Source organism: Melanostigma gelatinosum (genome assembly GCF_949748355.1).
Source record: "Melanostigma gelatinosum genome assembly, chromosome: 9".
NCBI lineage: Eukaryota > Metazoa > Chordata > Actinopteri > Perciformes > Zoarcidae > Melanostigma > Melanostigma gelatinosum.
This window is the reverse complement of record NC_136642.1, coordinates 5,367,490-5,388,084: the sequence shown is the minus strand read 5'-3', so window position 1 is coordinate 5,388,084 and position 20,595 is coordinate 5,367,490. Positions and strand designations below refer to the sequence as shown.

Sequence of the window (20,595 nt, the reverse complement as noted above, 5' to 3'; positions counted from 1 at the left end):
GTCAGAGTTCACAGATTGTAATCACGAGTGTCCACAGCGGGAGCTTCAATCTGACCTGTAGTACCTTCTATGTGCATGGTCCTATACAGCACCGCCCTGCTTGGTAATCACAGATGTCTGTGTCACAGCATGGATCCATCTTGTGAAGGCTCTGCCGTGTGCCACAACGTAAATGCCACACTGTGATTTGAGCCGGTCTGAGGAGAGAGAGCCGTGAAACGACTGCTGTTCAACGAGCTCCAAGACTCAGACGTCAGCACCTTAAAGCTGTTGTGTCCTTCTTTTTCTTTCCTGGCATTAGTGCTGAGATAAGCAGGATGATGAGTCCTGCAAATGTCAACGCGATGTGAATGCCAGCGGTCCTTCAGTATGAATTGGCTCTGATCTAGATTGCGCTAACAACGGATGTCTCTCCCTCACGTGCACCAGTGTGATCAATCGTGCTGACACAACCCCTTTTTCTTTGCTTTTCCACAGGATTTGGTATCCGAGTGCACGCTGGCCACAGACCACCAGCAGCAGTGCAGTGGAGCAGGGAGCTGTCCGCGGTGCTGAATTCATCAGCTAACAGAAAATCCCCCAGTGCACACTCATGTGCTTGGGCCGCTCCTGATAGCTCCCATTCCTAGCAGTAACTGACCACCACCTCCGCATCCAAGATGGACGACGACGCGCGCTACAGAGACGGGCGCTCGGACTTTGTCCGCGGCGCCAAGGACATCGCCAAAGTGGCCAAGAAACAGGTCGGCAAGAAGATGGGGCGCGGTGCGGACAAAGTGGCCGACGAGTACACCAAGCGCTCCTACAAACGCTTTGAGGAGGAAGATGATGATGATGACGAAGACTACGCCGGCGTGCCAGGCAACGCCGGCGGGTATTATCGCAACGACAGCCGGGCCAATGACGACGAAGGCCACAGCGACTCCACTGAGGGACACGACGAGGACGACGAGATCTATGAAGGAGAGTACCAGGGGATCCCGAGGGCTGACTCGGGCAAGGCCGGCGGCATGGACGGGGTGACGGACGCCCAGGCGCCGCAGTTCAGGGATCCGTCGGCCTACGAGGCCGAGAGGAGGAAAGACCAGGAGGAGCTGGCCCAGCAGTACGAGACCATCCTGCAGGAGTGTGGCCACGGGAAGTTCCAGTGGACGCTCTACTTTGTCCTGGGGCTGGCGTTGATGGCGGATGGCGTGGAGATCTTTGTGGTCGGCTTCGTGCTGCCCAGCGCAGAGAAGGACATGTGTCTATCTGAGCCCAACAAGGGCATGCTGGGTAAGACTTCCACATATTTTGTTTCTTATTTGAATGGAAAACTTTAAGATGGTAGTCATAGCGGTACCAACATTGTCTGGTGTTTCTGTCCACTCAGCAACTGTTTCCAACTCATCTGCTGTCTTCTGTGCCCTTTCTCTAACATACATACAAACATACATATAAATCTAACATACAAAGTTCCCCCTGGGGATAAATAAAGTACATATCTGTCTATCTATCTGTTTGTTTTTGACTCAGTGCCTCCTTTGGGAGTTTATGCCACCGCTTCACATTTCATCTCTGCCTTATCTTAAGTTACCTTTGCAGTTTATCCCCCAGTAATTGCTTTTCTACAGCCATAGTTGGCAGAGGAGCTGCAGCTATTTAAGATTCAACTGCCCGTGCAGACTCTGAACAGCCGTAGAATTCTAATCGAACCCTTCAGCCTCTCCGTTCTCTGCTTCAGTGTGTATTATGTCTGTGGATCTCAGGTTGTGAAGGTGATTGTGGGTATTTTTAATTACATTTCTTTAAATGCCAATGTACTCTATTTGTCTTCCTCCTGTTTGCCTCTTCATAGTTTGTGCGGCATGTCTTTGGCTTTGCCCACTTCACAGCATACAGAAACACAGAGCTCGTCGTGGTCGTTTTCCTATCCTCAGCGCCAATGTCCAATCAGAGTCCACACCCTGCCTCGCCATCTGTCATTGGCTGCCCAGCAAGGACACCATGAACAAGGGCCAGAGGTCTTCCAGAGATGACAAATTCAAACGCACTGTTCAGTTTCCATAAAGAACTTGTAAAATATGTATTTGATCAAACGTGTCAGGAGATACAAAGAGAAACATCTTCCCCATAGAGACACCCAGAGAGAGACTTAGTTCCAGTGGATGAAATATCGATCGACATCAGTGAGATATTCTTGTCCAGATTTGTTGGACATGAAATATTAACGCGACATTTTCACAGCATGCGAAGCTCACACCCATTCTTTGGTGTGTTGTTGAAAGAAGAAAGGATTCAGTAAATGTCCTGACATGCTAAACGTAGCAGCAGGCTAATACAAGCTGACATCTGCAAATACATTGACTTTGATCGTCTCATTCAGAGGCTGCTGAATCCACATCATCCAACTTAAAAAAAGGATTGCAGTCGACCTGGTCTCAAAACTGCGTTTGCGTTATTTCGTTTTGATGAGATCTGATGACGTCATTTCCAGTGCTCTCACGGGGTTTCGACTGTCCAGCTGTGCTGCTGCTGCTACGTGCCTGAACATTGTCCGCCTGCAGCTGGGGATGCCTGTGTATTGAGCGTCCGTGCTGTTGGATAATGGAACATCACGAAAGTGCACTTGTGCTAACGGTGGCCCTCATGCAACCCTAACTATCGTCATCCTCTGACGGATCGATTCAGAATGATTTCTTTCTTTTCTCAAAAGGTCACAAGTTTAGATTTTCTTTTGCTGATCAAGTACAGACAGTGTGCTTGTTTTCAGCTCGAGCACAAGCTGGTCAGTGAGCTGCTGCTGAGTTACAATGCCAACGTGGGCATTAGATCTTCTATTTTCCAGTCTGACCTTTAACTGGGCTATACTCCTATAACTGTGATACGTACTGTGCAGTGTTCTATTTTTTTAAGTGAACTGAAGTAGAGTTTTACGTAAGCACGCAAACATTTGGCAGGCATCCATGCCTTTAATTGGTTATTGGGATGTGTGGTTTTCCCGGTGGTCCATGCACGGCACGAGGTATGGATTGCAGTGCCGACATGTTCGGTGACCAGCCTGTGTGTGTGTGTCTGGTCGTACATCCATAACAATGTTGACTGTGTGTGCATGTGCGCCATCTTTGTGACATGTGTTTGTCCATTACAATGGGGACAAAATAAAGCAACAGAGGCAGCAAGAATAGCACTGTGCAAAGACGCTCCAGTAAAAGTCCATTCAGGAAGGAATAAATGAAGCAAAGACAGAAAAAAAATAGTTTTTTTATGAAACAGTTTTTATAAAAAGTAACTATTTGCCTCTGTAATGTAGCAGAGTATAGAATGACTAATTCCTATAAAATGGAAACATTTTATACTTGGTTACTTCCAGCTTCTCTCCCTCCCTCCCTCCTATCTCGCTCCCTCCTTTCTATCTCTCGCCCTCCCATCTCGCCCTCCCCTCTCTCTGCTGGTTTTGTGTCATGCCAGTAGGGAGACACGACCGGCCCCCTGATTCCCTCCCCTCTCTCTGTTACGCAACACGCCTGACTCATTCTACAGAGCCTCCTTTGCTCATGCCTCTCTGCATCCCACGATTCCTAGTGTCCTCTTCCCCCAACCCCCCACCCTCACCTTCTTCTTCTTCCTCTTCCTCACGAGGTCCATAGTGCCTGTCACTTTAACCAGACGCACTGTGGTGGAATCATGTATTGTGTGTGTGTGTGCGTCTGTACTGTAGTGTGTGTGCGGTGTGGGACAGATAGCGCCTGCACATGTGTGAGGGTTAATCGCCTGCAGAATATTAACTCCCTCACAGCAGAGAGAAGGATTCAGAGGCAAGTTCAACAAAAAAAACCTTCATCCACATAAAGTAATTTCCTCTCATGGCCTTTTTGACTTTCTTAGATGTGATGTGTCACAGATCCCGTATTCATTGCATGTTTTCACCATCGCAGAAAGGAAGGAAATAAAAAGCAGAACAAGCGGAGAGAGGCTTTGAAATGGCAGCAGTGATGCCTGTGTGGTGCAGCAGTTTTTTTTCCACAATGAGCTGGAGGAGACGCTTTCCCAGGCAGCAGAGAAGCGCCGAGTGGTTGTCCATTGATTTGTCCTTGTTGTGAAGCTGCAGAGGTTGCATCTGCAGCGTTGTTGTTTTGCCATAATGGGAAAAAGAAAGTGTGGTTTGTTCCATGCAGCAGCTCTGGAGGGAGGTTTCTAGAAAAGCGCTGGAAAAAGTACTTTAATGTCACGATTATTTCACACTGTTGAGCCTTCGGGGTGCTCTGCCTGTGACTACTTTGTTGACAAAGGGAAAGATGTCTGTGTACCGTCATCCTGTTTGATATTCTGCTGTAGATTGCAGCTGTGATATTTGATCTCTGCATTGCGCCTGCATGCACTATTAGCTTGTTTCTTTGACAAAGCTATATTTGTGTATCATAATGTCTCCTTGGCATTTTAATGAACATGGAATAGAGAGCTGAGATCAATGAAGACGGATGTGATGAAGAGAAGATGGGAGAGGAGGACTGCTTGTGTCAGTTTGATTTATTAGCAGCTGGGAGACGCTGGCAGAGGAAAATGTAAACATTTAGTCAAATTTCATTTTGATGGAAATGAATTAAGCTTTGATATTAGCATTCAGCTAAGATCTGAAAAGAAATATGCAAGCCATCAGTTGACAGCTGGATTCATTTTTCCCCCTGTGTGTTGGAAGTAATGTTCTGAAAATATACAACTTTAGAATTCTGAGCTTTTTCTCTGAACATGAAACGGCTCCATAATAAAAAAACAACTGACGACTCACAGATACTCTTATCCAGAGTAACTATAATAAAGCCTGTTCATAGAATACAAACCTAGATTCTCCTCTAAAATGAGGACAAACAGTGACGTGAGTGTTGCACTCCCATTGAAGGTGTCATTTCTCACCATGTGCTAAATAGAGCTGTATGTACGTATATGCAGGTGATTTGAAGGTGTGTTGTAAAACCTGCATTCACGTCACATGGTAGTGCAGCCCTCACTGTCACAGGGCGAGGCATCCGCTGCTTTCAGCGGTGAGGAGTGTGATGGCTGACTGGCCAAGTCAACTGATGAGTGCGTGTGTTCTCCTCTGGTGCTGACCAGCCTCGGCCTCCCGGCTCATTCAAAAAGCCCTGTGCGCTCTGGCAGAAAGGGAAAAGTGGCTATTAATAGTGCCCCCCCCCCCTGCCCCCTCCCTCGCTCATGAACACAGACACACACTTTCTCTTTCCATGTTCATGCACACACACACACACACACTGCCCAGCATCCTTTGGGAGCTCTGTCACAGGGCAGACTGGCCACCGTCCTCCTCCTTTCTTTCTTTTTTCTCTCTCTCTCTCTCTCTCTCTCTCTCTCTCTCTCTCTCTCTCTCTCTCTCTCTCTCTCTCTCTCTCTCTCTCTCCACATCCTCCCCTCCCCCCGCTTCCTCCCCAGAGTGATGAGGTGCTCAGCTGACTGAAGACTCCTGCTTCTCCTCTCTCTCTCTCTTTTGAATACCACAACATGCACATCCCCAACCCCTTCAATGTGAAGCAAACACTGCAACGAACGCCTCGCGGGCTTAACAAACATCCACCAACAGGAAACATATTTAACTGAACAAAATGCACAATCTAAGGAGTCTAATAAATACAACATGAATCAGTGGTTGACAGCATCACTGCTGCTGGATGTTTGAAAGTGCAGAAATCCTCATTGTCGGCAGAATAAATATGTCTCCCTCAAACCTCATTATGGGCTTTGAACACTCATAACAAATGCCAGATGTACACTGTACACTCCAAATACAGCAGCTTCGTACTCTGGAGTACTGTAAGAAATTTGAGCATAGAACTGTGTGTTTAGTAGCTGTAATAAAAGTGTTCAATGATTCATATTTAAGAATTCATAATTTGTCATAATCATAAGTGTTTTGGAAATGCATAATTAAGATAAGCATAAAGTGTTTTAGGATTAGTAGCTAGATGGAGAATTTGAGACATGAAGCTTTTGCCAAAAGTTGCAAAGTCTAATCTATTATATGGAATGTTTGTCATAGAGGGATTAAACCATAACTGACAGTCATTGAATGTGTTCGTAAACTCAGGGACAGAAAGGCAGACAGGCGAATACACTCCTGGAGTTAGCCAATAGGAATCGGGATAAACGGAAGAGGAGGTGTTTCGAACGGATGTGGGTGGTTTCATTTCAAGTCTTTTTCTCTCTCACGTGATGGCTCTCAGAGGACGGACGGGTTTTATACCCGAGGAGCTGAGTTGAGTTTTTTGCAAACGGGGTTTCATTGATTTAATATTTCATGGAAATAGTGTACTTCACTGTAAATACTGTACTTGCATCAGTGGGATTAAATTCCTGTTAATTGTAAAGCAGTCTTGGTAGATTTCTTATTGCAGCGTGTCGACTGTGAACAGCAGCGGGACACGCGCTCTGGCCTCCTCGCTGTGGGACAGACTCAAACTTCCACAGTACAGAAGGTTGTGCTGTTGCTCAGATGTTAGCGACCGTTGCTTTCTTAAGCATCCAGCAGTTAGGGGACCACAACAGAGTTACTAACTGTTCCGTCTGCTGTTTGGTGCTGAGCAGTACAGTTTTAATGGAGTGAACTAAAACAATGGGCTGAAAGCCGATGAAGCCCACAGAGTTAAAGGGAAACTGCAGAGTTGGGTGATAATTCTTTGTGGGTTCATCAAGTGGCCTACTGCCGCCTACAAGTTAGTTTCTAAGACTACAGAAACTGCTCGGTACCTTTTTTTTTTTTTAATGGTGATCATTCGGTACAAGTCTCAAGAGATCCCATTTTGTTCCTGCGTAGGACGTCTGTGTAAAATGTACAAACTGTAAAGTCACAAACTGCTTTGCCTTTGTATCTTAATAACGGCACGCTTTTGCTTTTGTACAAGCTTTGCACTTAAGTTCATCTCCTGATGAATAAAGAACAGTCTCTGGACAGTTTCCGTTGTCTTACAAGACGGTACTTACTACGGTCTGCTAGATAACGCCTCCTACTCGCACCCATGAGAACAAGGCCACAAAGAGGGGTGTGTGTGGCTCTTCTCTGGCTATCTTCTCCAAACACCAGAATCCAGTCAGAAACAATTACCAACAAGCATACACCCCAAGCTGTATGCTGTTCTCTGCTACAACTCCCAATCAATTATTTTGCCCCTCAGTTAAATGAGATAAATTGGGACATGTTCTGTCCTTGAGCCAGATGCAGCTGCTATCAAGCCACGCAGATGGAGAGACCTGAGCCGGCTGTTTGTGATGACAGAGGGAGATTGGGGGGGGGGGGGGGGGGGGGGTTGTGATTCTGTTGCAGTGAGTGCTGAAAAGGGTGACCGGTCATCCCAGCAGATTCCCGGACCTCAGACTTTAGAAGATGCACTTTAAGGCCCATCCTGGTCACCGTTGCTGTTTTTCTGTCTGCCTGATCGTCACCAAATGTTGCTGCATTGCGACGACGGCTATTGAGCCCAGTCGTCATCACCGTCAGCCTGCCAGGGTGAAGCGCGTGCAGACACAGTAGGAGCACACACTTGCACTACATGAGAACATGGGAGTATTGACACAGACTCGCAGGAGCAAACACGCAGATGTGGGACTACACACCTGCTTTGCCCTGCAATCAATCAAACAAGGGAATGAAAGTCGCCTTCTTCCCCGATTCAGCACTGCAGTGTTGACACAGAAACAGACAGAGGAGAGCCAGAGGGAACGAGAGAATGAGTCACAAACACACACTGCTGTGAATGCATTCAAAGGTCTTTTCATCCAAAATAGAAGGGAAAGCCCTCTTCATATTCTACCAAGAACATCCGTCCTCAGTGCTATCCTCTGCTTTTCCCCCTCAATATTTTAATTATGTGTTCGATTTCATCATCCCAGCAGTTGGCTTGTTCGACTGCGTGATGGATGATCTTAGCTGAACCAGCTGATCAGCTTAAAGCCCACGTAGGCGTCCTCTTTTGTTTTCTCTCTTAATGATGGCTTATCTGTCGGGTTCATTCACACCATTTAGTGGTAAAGAAGCATCTTGTGCCCTCATTGTCGCGGCTCGTCTCCTTGAATGTTGGTGCGTTTAAGCAAAAGGCAAGCTGGTCGACATGTCACTACTTGATACACTGCAATAGCTTCAAATCCGTTGTCCCTCTGCAGGTCAAAACACTAACGGCACACGGCTGTTAAGGTCAGGGAAAGATCTTGGTCCCCTCCATCCACCCCGACCTCCTTAGTCACTCAATAATAACGCCACCGTACTTATAACTTACCAATTACTACGACTTCAGTGTAAACGTATATCTTTTTGGGGCATTTATTAAAACAACTCTGTGTATCGCAGATATTGTAGATGGCGAGAATAAAAAAAATGTCAAAAAGAGCATTGGTATCTGACGTTAAAGACTTTGTAACTGAAGATAATCCATGGTTTTGCAGAATCAACCAACATTGGTGCTCCTGTTCAGTTCAACAGTTCGTCATTTTAGGCTTTTTAAAACAACAGTTGAGAAAACAATCTCCAAGCAATTGAAAGCCGTGGAACAAGTGTACATTGAGTTGAGATTGCTTTGTCAATTTGATCAGCCGTTTGTTTGCCCGCAGTGATGAGGTGCTGTTGTCTTATTGGCAGAGGACAATGATCGTCAAGCTGATTGTAAATCCACAGAATCGACTTGTGGCCTTGACTTTGGTACAGTATGATGAGCCGTGAAACAGTGTGTTGATTATCCAATCAGAATGAAGTATTTGACAAAGCTGTGGGAGATGCATGCTGGACACACTGGGTTGTGTCCAATGCAGTCCAATGGAGTCAAATGAGCTAATTTACTCGACATTGGAAATCTATTGAGAGTGGAAGTGAGGACTGGAAGTAATATCAATGAGTTTACTGATGAATAATAACTCATTATCATGCCCTTTGTCTCTTCACTTCCTTGTTATCTCTTCCCATCACGCTGCCCTGCCATTGCTCTCTCCTCTTTCTTATCCATCGCCTCTTCCCTCTCTTCCGCTGCTTTGCTTCCCTCCTCCTCCCTCCAGGTCTGATCGTGTACCTGGGGATGATGGTCGGGGCCTTCGTGTGGGGCGGCCTGGCCGATCGGATTGGCCGACGGCAGACCCTCCTCATCTCCCTCTCCATCAACAGCGTGTTTGCCTTCTTCTCGTCCTTCGTCCAGGGCTACGTCTCCTTCCTCTTCTGCCGCCTGGCCTCTGGTGTGGGGTAAGAAGGCCGATGAGTCAAAATAAGGGCCCTTGCTTTTTGCAGGGGGTCCGACTTTAAAGCACGACCGTCACCGGGTTTAAGATGTTATCGATTCAGTAAATATTAGCATATGTTTTAGTTTTAGCTTCCTAATAAATATGTCTTTACGACATCATGTTGTTTAGGTTTTGTCTGTTATTTATAGAAGAACTGAAAACACCAAAAAAGGGAACCTAGAATACACTGCACTTTGTACATGTACTATTTAGTTTACTGTGTGTGGTGTTGATTTAGGGACGGCAATATCAGCTGGTCCACCAATTTGGATCAGACTGAAATGTCTCAACTGATATTGGATGTATTTCCATGACATTTTGTTCAGACATTTTTCCCCCTAAGAGAATGAATCGTAGCGCCTTTGTTGATCCTCTTGAAACCAAGTTTTTCTTTTTTAGATTTTCCAACTGCGTACAATTGGGCTTCTTTTAATAATATTTGATTGAAATAGCTTTATTTTCTTCAGCTACACTATGACTTCTCTTCCCACCCTGCCTTCCAGTTAAAAAGAATCTGCAGACCGTGAAACTGTAAGTGTCTGTCATTCTGGTGAAATGTGCATCGTGCCCTCTTCATTGTGGATATTCCTGCCATTTGCAGTGTGGTGAACTTTGGGCTTTTTCTAAATCGAGTCACGGTACTAACAATCTCTGCCCGTTTGACTGCAGAGCTCTGAGTCTGGCATCTGTTCCCATCGGATTGTATGATGTTGTGATGGAACATGTACAGAGGCCATACATATGGTGCTATTGATTGCAGTCAGCTAGGCCATCATCGGTGTGTGTGTGTGTTTTTTTTAATACTTTTAATCTTCATCCTCAAAGCTGCTCTATTGTCTCTCATATCTCCTGCTGTTTTTTGTTTTTTTGTAGAACCCTCTCTTTCAATTCATTGTGTTTTTCTCTCCACTATCCGCGCCTCCCTCCCTTTGTTGTATTGTTTTTCTTTCAACTCTTTTCTTTCTTCACCTCATTTATTTTATTTTCCTCTTTGCCAGCTTTTTAAATGACCATTGTCCTCTTGCTTTTGTCCTCCCTCTGTTCTTGCTTCTCTCTCTTTTCTCTCCCACCATTTTGCTTCTCCTCCATGCGGATCCCTTCTCATGCTCTTCCTTTAATTGTCTTTCCCTTTTTTAATTCCCGCCTCCCTCTTTACTCCACAGCATCGGCGGCTCCATCCCCATTGTGTTTTCCTATTACTCTGAGTTCCTGGCCCAGGAGAAGCGAGGAGAGCATCTGAGCTGGCTCTGCATGTTCTGGATGATCGGTGGTATCTACGCCTCCGCCATGGCCTGGGCCATCATCCCACACTACGGTATGAAAAACAAACGGATCACTCGGTCAGGAAATCATTTCCCAAGGCAATATGTGCGCTGAATGCCTGTTGGTTCATGTGTCACTTAGCTAAACAGTCATTTAAACTCTTTTCTGCAGAGATGAGATGCCATGTTTGTTTCCATTTGACAGTGGTGGGAAGTAACTAAATACAGGAAATGGAAAATGGATGTAATAACTTTATTTTTGTGTCAAGCCCAGCATTTTGACATTCCTCAATCTTTTTCAACCAAAAGTAAAATAGTGTTTGAAAGAAGAGCAACGTAGCCAACCAAATGGAGCACCTGTGGTAAATCACTGCAATGCTCCAGCCAGAGCAGTACAGTATCAATGGAGGAAGCTTCTTGTGCACACAATTCAAGTCCTGCAGCTGCTTGTAGACCTCCCCTCCCCCGCTCACCATCTCTTTCTGGCTCTCTCTCTCTCTCTCTCTCTCTCTCTCGCGCCATTCAGGCTGGAGTTTCCAGATGGGCTCGGCCTACCAATTCCACAGCTGGCGCGTCTTTGTGATGGTGTGTGCCTTACCCTCTGTGGCGGCCATCTCTGCCCTCACCACCATGCCCGAGAGCCCTCGCTTCTACCTGGAGGTCAGCCCGTCAGTGCTCCCCACGTTCAGTGGATATATATATATATATATATATATATATATATATATATATATCTCATTTAAATAAATGTTGACATACTGAATGCATAAACGGCCTGAAACAGAAAGCATTCTTGCACTTGCAAAGTGGAAGATGCCGTGCTGGAGACAAAGTGCTGCTTACACACTTTTCTGGAATAATTTGAACAAGTAAATAAATATGTGCATATATACATACTGAAGCAGGCTGAACAGCGAGGTGCTGTATGATCCCTGTTGCTTCAGTACAACATGAGCGCTGAATGTAAATATGCTTTTGTTTCTCTCCTCCAGAATGGGAAACATGACGAGGCATGGATGATTCTGAAGCAGGTCCACGACACCAACATGAGGGCCAAGGGTTACCCAGAGAGGGTCTTCTCTGTAAGTCGCACTCAAGAATGATATGCGTTCCACTTTTGTCTGTAAGCAGGAGAAAATGTCTTCACACAGTGTGTCTGTCTGTCTGCAGGATAACGCAGTGCAGCAGGTTTTAAGCTCTGCGCTGCATAAATTAGCATATTAATTACGTTAAAACAGATTTTCTTTAAACTACTGTAATCTCTGAAGGCTTCAAGCCACACAGTACATATTAATACGTAATGGAATATGGTGACAAAAAGACTTTATAACCTCTTCCTACTCCATTATTATTACCATAACCAGTCATGTTTGATATATATCAGTGTTGATGGTGAGGCAGGCAGATCAGGTGCCTCTTATATTGCGTAGAGCCTTTTCATCATCTCAAAGGTTGTGTAATGATACGGAAAGAAGATTAATTCTACGGAGCATCTGTGATGTTTCAAAGCAAATGTTTGAGAATGAAATGGTGTTGTGTGTCTGTCGCATGCAGGGTATAAAGAAAAGCATGTGTTGAGTTTGTGCCATCTAGAAGAACACCTTTAACAATCATTAAACGCATGAATGAAATCCAAATATTGGTTGATTGTGCTGTTGCTTCCAGGTGACCACCATCAAAACAGTGAAGCCGATGGATGACCTGGTGAACTTGGGAGACGGTGCCGCCTGGCATCAGAAATGGAGGATCAAGCTCACGACACTTTTCCATCAGGTGACCGTTTCTTTTTTCTTTTACTGCTTTTTATTTCGGAATCTTTGGTAATCTTCTAAGACATTTTATGCCTCCGTGCCCGCAGCAGCCGTGGCCATAGCCTTCCACAAAGCTTGAATGCTTTCATTGGAAAGAACTCAGCAGCTTATTTCTTCTTTCTGACGTAAAAATAACCAGGAATCCAGAATATGTCCCATCTTAAAGGAAAGAAATACTTTTGATGAATTAGATGAGAAGATCGATACCATTCTTGTATCTTAAATAAATATTAATATGGTAACTAAGCCAGGAAGCAATAAGCCCTGTCTTAGCCTAAAATCTAGAATCATTGGGGACAACAGCTAGTCTGGCTGTACCAAAACGGGGCGTGTCATCACGGTGCACCATCAAGAACAGGCATCATGATGAAGGGAATCAGCGTTATTATTTTAAGCAGTGTTAAATAAAATGTAATTTATAAGCGCATTCAAAAAAAACAAAATACATATCAGTCAGAATTTATTGCTGTTATATTCTTGTTTGTGTTTCTCAGCTTGTGCTGCCGAGGTTTGTTTACTCGAAGCGTGGAAAGGGATTCTGGGACATGGTGTTTATTTCCTGCAGCCGATTGAAAGAAACTAGTTTTCAGAGACGTCCGGTGTATATGTATTTATCTGATTGTACAATATGTTTATTATTATCTGTGTTTCCCCCTTGTCTCCGTGTGTGTGTGTGTGTGTGGGTGTGTTCCTTCAGGTGTGGCATAATTTCCAGGCTGTTTTCTCCCCCGAGTACCGCCGCACCACCTACATGATGATGGCCGTGTGGTTCTCTATGTCCTTCAGGTAAGATGAGGTTGAAGAACGGCGCTCTTCTGCAGGTATTTCTGGGACTTATTGAGACATTCACCAGCTAGTGGCGAGAGTCGTACTCTGCAGTATTGTGTCGTTGTCTGTTGGCCAAACAGCTTGCTGTCATGCAGCTGTGGGCCATCTGAATGCAGAGGAAGCGCGCATTTGTCCAACATTATCTCAAGCCCAAATGACATGAGCAGGTGTCAATACAGCTGATACACAGCGTCTGTCTTGGTAGGTCAGAATAACATAAGGAAAGAGAAGCAAAAGCACAAAAGATTCAAATAGAAGCTTTTGAAACTTGCAGTGGGGGAAGATAAGTTTATATCCCAAATTGTTGACCGATTCCTTTAAATACAGTACATGAGTAAATGTACTGAGTTCAGTACCCTAGAAGACAATTTCAGTTTGATACAGTATTGCTGAAGGGAAAACACAACATTATTGGATTTCCCTCTGCACTCTCACTTTCTCCGTCTCTCTCCTCGTCCAGCTACTACGGTCTGACGGTGTGGTTCCCCGACATGATCAAGTACCTGCAGAAGCAGGAGTACGCCTCGCGCACCAAGTTTTTTGCCAAGGAGAAAGTCAACCACGTCACCTTTAACTTCACCCTGGAAAACCAGGTCCACCGGCAGGGAGAGTACTTCAACGACAAGTGAGTCAGCCGCATCCTCCCGTGAGCGTCGGCCTGTCCAATGAGGGCAGAATTACACGATGGTCGGTTGCCTTTTATTCCAAGGTTGATTTTTATATTTGATATATCCAATACCTGGTGGATGAATTTATTCACAAAGTGTAAATACTTTGTGGCGGATAAAAACAAACCAATATGAATGCGGCTTCATGTTTAACAAGCCGGACTACGATGTTTCCTCGGACCTTGCCTTTGCGACCTGAACTCTGCATGAGATTTCAGTTGTTCAAATTCAAACGGAACCCCTCAATCTCTTTGCATCTTCCTTTCGTCTCCCTCAACTCCCCGCTCCCACGCTCCATCTATTCGTTGTCTCTATTTCTTGATCCCACAATCCCTGCGTGTGTTCGCTTGCAGGTTTATGAACCTGAAGCTGAGATCCATGGTGTTTGAGGACTCGCTGTTTGAAGAGTGTTACTTTGAAGACATCACCTCCAGCAACACCTTCTTCAAGAACTGCACCTTCATCGCCACCCTCTTCTACAACACAGGTAGGATACGCACGCGCGCACACACACACACACACACACACACACACACACACACACACACACACACACTAATATGGCGTAACTATTGCCATACATCAGTGAACACCAACAAAGAAATTATAATCAACATTGACTATGTTTACATGTACAAAATATTCTGCCCTTATTCCGAAAAAGACAATATTCCTACTAAGCTGGCTAATTAAAATCAATATTCTACTAATATTCCAGTTGAAATGCAGCTGTTCATTCTCCGATTAACGTAACCAGTGGCGGACCTCCTCCACAGCCTCCCTCTCTCAGTCCTTCAAGCAACTTCTCTAAAAGGTTGGCGTTGCGATACTTGTGCATATCCAAAAACCTGTCCAAGTCTTTCATAAGGTAAAACACACACAGATTTGAACACAAAACATAATGTAATACATAAAAAAACAAAACATCAGGGTTGTCTTCAACCCACAAGATGTGCTGTGTGGATGTGGTGCGGTGCAGAGAAAGAAACCAAGTGTCAGCATGCGAGCAGTGGACGACGGAAGACTGGCCCTCCTGTCTCGGCCCCTCAGGCTCCTGCAGGGAGAGCTCATGTATTTGGGAATCCTGTCATCAGTTTTTTTTCAGGAAAAGATGTTACCTTTTTTTTCCCCCACAACTTAAATCAGTTTGATACAAAATTGGTGAATAAATTCCATTTGGAAAATCTAAATGTGGTGTGAGCTGTGCATTGAACCTCCATTAGACCACTGCTCATAAACGATCATACGCCGTGAGTGTGATTTTGTCTTTCTCTTCTCTCCGTGTCCTTATCCTCTCTGTGCTATTGATAGTATTTTGAAAGATGTCCTTATAAGCAGAGCTAATGGCACAGTTTCACTCTTTGGTGTTTGCTGTCTACAAATGCAATCTTATCAAGTGTCGTCTAGTATAATGATTCTATTAAAACCTGTAAAATCTATTAGCAATAGAATAGCTCTGGCCGTCTTTTTGTATCTTATAATATTCTGTTTAGGTAGATGCAGTATTTTCCTACTTTCCTTCTCCTGATGTGTAAAAGAAAAGTAAAATTAACTCCAACTGTTTGTCAAAATGGCTCTATTGCTCTCCTCTTCCTCTCTCAGCGCTGGTTGATGGCACTACACCAAATGCAGCATCGCAGGGCCGCAAAACGTCTCCTAGCAACCCAGGCTCAAGCCTCCATTATTTCAGCTTTAAAATTGTGGAGCCCGTCGCTCTTCTCCGACTACACGATTGATTTTTCTCCACCGAAATGACAACGCAAGGTGTCAGATGTAGAAAGTGGATGGGAGTTCTGCCTTTGCACATTTTAGAAAATGGGCCACTGTCTCCTGTAGGTCCATCCACACACACGCAGACGCTGGCATGCAATCGCTATTTCAGCCAGACCTTCCGCTGGGCTTTCTCAGGTGTTTGCGGTCGCAACACGCGTCCAGCAATCACTCACTGCTGCTATCAGTGCCGGCCAGGAGTTGCTCATTAGAATGGAAATTAGAAACGTGTTTGCTTATTAATGCTTAATCTGTTCTTTCGGGCTCGGTGTTCAGAACTTAAGGCTGTTTGATAGTTGCCATAGTGCACCTTTATTGTCACAGTGTTGGACTGTACAGGTGACATAATGTCTATATGTAATTAGCTACAGGCTTAAAGGGCTTTTCTTCACAATGTATGAACTCATAGTGTTGCTTCTGCCAGATGTCAGTAACTGGGAAGATGGCATTCACATTCATCTTGACTGCAATATTTGTAGATGCGTCCTATTAGTCCAAATAATCACTTATCTGCCAACTGAAAGATACAATTTCATTTACTATAGACCTTTTCAAACTTGATGACATAAAAAAAAATCTAAACCGGTACAATATGATTTCTGATTTTGAGTTATTGAGTTGAAGAAAATGTTGCAGAGGCAGTTTAAAAACAGCAGCGCGGCTTCTTGGCTTATCGGGCAGGCAATACAAATAATCAAGTCAAATAATAAAATCAATAACAAACAATGTTTGCGTTTTTTTCTTCAAGTTGTTCAAAAATCCTGACTTTGACTATTGATAAAAGTGTGATAGTTCATATGATCGCAATCGGAACAAATGATGGGGCATTTTTCCATATCGTGGGGCTCACGAAATAATCTCACTTTACTTCCTGCAGATGTTGGGATGGATTAAAGCTACAAATGTTATGATGGGCATCCTTTTCCCCATCCTGTCAACAAGTTCACTAATCAACCCCTTCATTTCTGCTCTCTTTCTGTCTCCCGTCTCGCCATCCTCTACACCCCCCCCCCCCCCTGTTCTCCCCAGATCTCTTCAAGTACAGGTTGGTCAACTGCAAGCTCATCAACAGCACCTTCCTGCACAACAAAGAAGGCTGCCTGCTCAGTGACGTCAGTGACGAGAACAACGCCTACATGGTCTACTTCGTCAGTTTCCTGGGCACCTTGGCGGTGTTGCCCGGCAACATTGTCTCCGCGTTGCTCATGGACAAGATTGGACGGCTGAGGATGCTCGGTAAGGGCCACGCCGCCAGGCACCATGTGTATTGAAAGAAAAGTAGAACAAGAGTTGGAGGAATACTTCACCCACTAAATGACCATATGTGTATCAACCCACCCTGTGTTACCTTGAATTTTTTACGAAAACGTTTTCTCGCATTCCTCGCAAGTTTTCTTCAAGCATTCGTGGTAACATGGGGGTGAGTTCTTGATATACAAATGGTCGTTTTGTTGGTGAAGTATTCCTTTAAGTTTGTGCATCAGTGGAAAATTGATGACGGGACTTTTCTCATTTACTGCAACAGGCGAATGCTCATTTTCAGTTGCTATCTGCAGGATTGCCTTCCTTTCTTCATAAGTCACTCTTTCCCTCCACATTTCTCTCTCTCCCTTTGTCCACCTCCAGCGGGCTCCAGTGTGATCTCTTGCGTCAGCTGTTTCTTCCTCTCCTTTGGCAACAGCGAGTCAGCCATGATTGCTCTGCTCTGCCTGTTCGGGGGAATCAGCATCGCTTCCTGGAACGCCCTGGATGTGCTCACCGTCGAGCTCTACCCCTCTGACAAGAGGTAAGCATGTTCGGCATGTTCTGAAACCGCCGTGAAGACACGGTCGGTGGTTCTGAATGACGTGTCGCATGATGTCATAGGAGTTGCTCGACAGTGACTGGTTGGCTTACAGGGATGGATGACATTGTGGGGGTGAAATCATTGGTGGTGCATGTGATCTAAAGCACCCAGTTATCTTGTTGCCACCTAATGGCTGAAGTAGGACGCGCCCCTAATGCGGTGCAACCTCAATGCAACCTCATAAGATATGAGTATTTGTGGAACATATTTCAAGCATTTTAGCACCGCAAGAACGTGATTCCTTTGTGTTGCCCCTCTTGAACTTTTCAGTTCTCATTTTAGAAGATGTAGCTCCATCTTCTGGCTATATAGAGCGCTTGCAGCCGTTACTATGGATTAGCCGTAAACGCAGACTCACCTTAACTCTTAATATCAGAAAGAAAATGTCTGTATTTGGGATACAAAGTGAAAGATGAATTTTCTATTGCTCCATAAGTCCACTTTGGTTGTTTTTTATTCCTTCTTGATACATTATCAAACAACAGACACTAACCTGACTCTTTACTCTTCACCTGCCCCCTCTCTTTTCTCAGAACCACGGCGTTTGGCTTCCTCAATGCCCTCTGTAAATTAGCGGCTGTTTTAGGCATAAGCATCTTTACCTCCTTCGTTGGTATCACCAAGGCTGTGCCCATCATGTTTGCCTCGGTGGCGCTGGCGGCGGGCAGCTTTCTTGCCCTCAAACTACCAGAGACGCGGGGTCAGGTGCTGAAATAGTGTGACGTCAACAACTTTCCAGAGGGGGGGGGAGAGGAGTTTTCACCACACTGTGAACGAATGGCTAAAGAGCCCTCCAAAGCCTTCCCTCTAACCCCTCTCTCACAACGATAGAGAAAACGCAGAAGAGCGACGCAGATCTGCTGTACATATTTGGAATTGGTGATTATTAGATAGGCCTGATTAAAGGTTGAGCTGAGACAAAAGTAAAAGAGTAACAAAAGTGATATTAACATGTTCAGTGAGAGAGTGACATTTCAGCCCCCTGGGATATAATAGTAAATTTAGATGCGGCCCCCTAATATAAGTACATAAACCTGGGGTTGGAAGTCAGGGGATGGGGCTTCTTGATAATGAGCCATGCAAATAGACTCATAGAAATGACCACTAGCCATTGTTGCAGAGTTCTCTGTAGTCACCTCCATTCGTCTGAGCAAATTCAACTCACCATCAAGTCTTGAGTACTTTGCCATTGTTGGACGTAGAATCAGAAATGCGACATTTTATGCCTTGATTTGAAGCATTTTTAATTTTGCAGGGTAAAACCAAGAGACAACTCTCTTGGCAAAGACCGGTCCTCATTCATCTCCTGAGGTCTTGTGTTGGTGTTCAGACTAACTGCCATTCTATAGATTATAGAACATTCCAGGTTTGCTTTTGCTATTGTTAAAGAGTGCGACGAGGCGATCAATCGAGCCCCATCTCCCTTTAAAGCGTTGTTTCCGATCACCTCCAAACAGCAGTGAGATCATTCAAACCAGTTAATGGACACGTTCCCCACGCCAAGTGGAAATTGTGTGCTGTCACGATCACCATTTCCTCGCAAAGATTAAGCAGTTTGTTACATTCAAAGCACAACCGTTTGCCGGTGTGAATGCCCCTAACATGTTCTTGACCTGATGAAAATGTTAAGATTCTCGTACTCAATCACCATTTTTCAATCATACTGTATATCCCTTTGTAAGAAATGCCTTTTTAGTACCTCTCCTCCCAGGCTTACGGTATGTTTGTCTCTAATGATATATGGGTTGGAGGGTGTTGTGCATGTTACAAAGTATGTATGTGTGTATGTAAATTTGTGAAAACTGAGAGTACAACATGGAAACAGCGTAAAGGGACAAGTTCGTTCGTCCATTAGTCTGGCTCAAGTCCCCATAATATCTTTGACTTTTCCTGCACACAAGAGACAACACAGTGCTTTTATTCTGCTGTTGGTATAGCAGGGACACCATGAAAGTTGATGAACCCAAACTGTCCCTTAGAGCACATCCTACAGGATGATCTCAAGATGAAAGTGTCCCTTTATTACCTTAAATCATACACACACGTGGAGGAAAAACAAGTACCACAAGAGACAAAAAGGCTACTCTATTAGTTTTAAAGGCTTCAGCTGATAAGTTATATTTTAGCATCAGTAGAGTCAACACAACAATTGTTGGGAAATACTGCACCCAAAGTGGAGTTTTATTTTAAATTCTCTTAATTTGGGATGTCCTTGGGGCACATACCATGTTGAACAGTGAGGATTAATTGGCAGTGGGAAAGGATTATTCTGCTGTTGAGGGTCTGGATTTTGAGTGCATTTGAGACGTTTACTTGTGCTTTATTATACACATTTAGCTCGATACAACACGAGATCCACCGTAGGGCTGATTGTCATGTCTCCCACACTGGTAACAGCACAGAGTGTTGGCGAATATTATCGCCACATTCCCCCCTGATCTAGAAAAGCGAGGGTGATGTGTTCACAATTGCTTGCTGAAAGAAAAGAAAAATCATGAACATTTCAGATTAACAAAAACGGTTTTGCCCAAACTGCCATTTTGTAGGATAGCAGCCATACGTAGACTCAAGACAGTTGAATAAACCCCATTGCACTAAATGTACACCGGCGTACATGCACAATTGTGAAGGCCTTGAGTTCTTCAGCACGCACTCGGATGCAGCCTTGCTACTGATTTCATGGAGAACAAGGTGAGCACAAAGACCAAAACCTACCAAGTGACAAGATTGTGACCGCGAGTGCAGTTGTGAACATATATAGGCGCTTCGAGCTTTGAAGACATGCCCCTTTGAATATCGCTCCCTCCGCCTCACACTGATCCAACTCCAAATTCTCCATCCGACCCATTATCTTTGAGTGTGCCATGAGTACCGCCTCGCATTACTTCTTGCCAAATATTTTGTATGGCCTGAGTTTATACATTACACCATCAATGTTCTGTTATAGATATGAATATATGTAAATAGAAGTACTTACAATGTAACTAATACGATCTTCAAACCTTTTGACCCCCCCCCCCCCCCCCCCCCCCCGGAAATAGATAGCAGTCAGTGTTTGTAGGTCTTCAGCCAACAACTGGACTTATTATGGTGATGCAGACTTCTCACAAGAGTCCAGGTGTTTTCTCCTGTTTTGAAGCTGCAATAAATGATGGCTTCAGAAG

The 20,595-nt window shown here is 44.7% G+C and overlaps 1 protein-coding gene across 1 annotated transcript; it reads left to right on the top strand.

The window, feature by feature from the left end:
- Nucleotides 1–659: 659 nt before the first annotated feature.
- Nucleotides 660–18,148, top strand: sv2a (synaptic vesicle glycoprotein 2A; the record flags this gene model as incomplete). Its single annotated transcript, XM_079275103.1, has 12 exons — nucleotides 660–1,275; nucleotides 9,028–9,208; nucleotides 10,410–10,561; nucleotides 11,035–11,168; nucleotides 11,501–11,590; nucleotides 12,174–12,281; nucleotides 13,017–13,105; nucleotides 13,608–13,772; nucleotides 14,169–14,302; nucleotides 16,615–16,821; nucleotides 17,212–17,371; nucleotides 17,965–18,148. 12 exons carry the CDS (start codon nucleotides 660–662, stop codon nucleotides 18,146–18,148), a joined length of 2,220 nt encoding a protein of 739 aa, XP_079131229.1.
- Nucleotides 18,149–20,595: the final 2,447 nt, after the last annotated feature.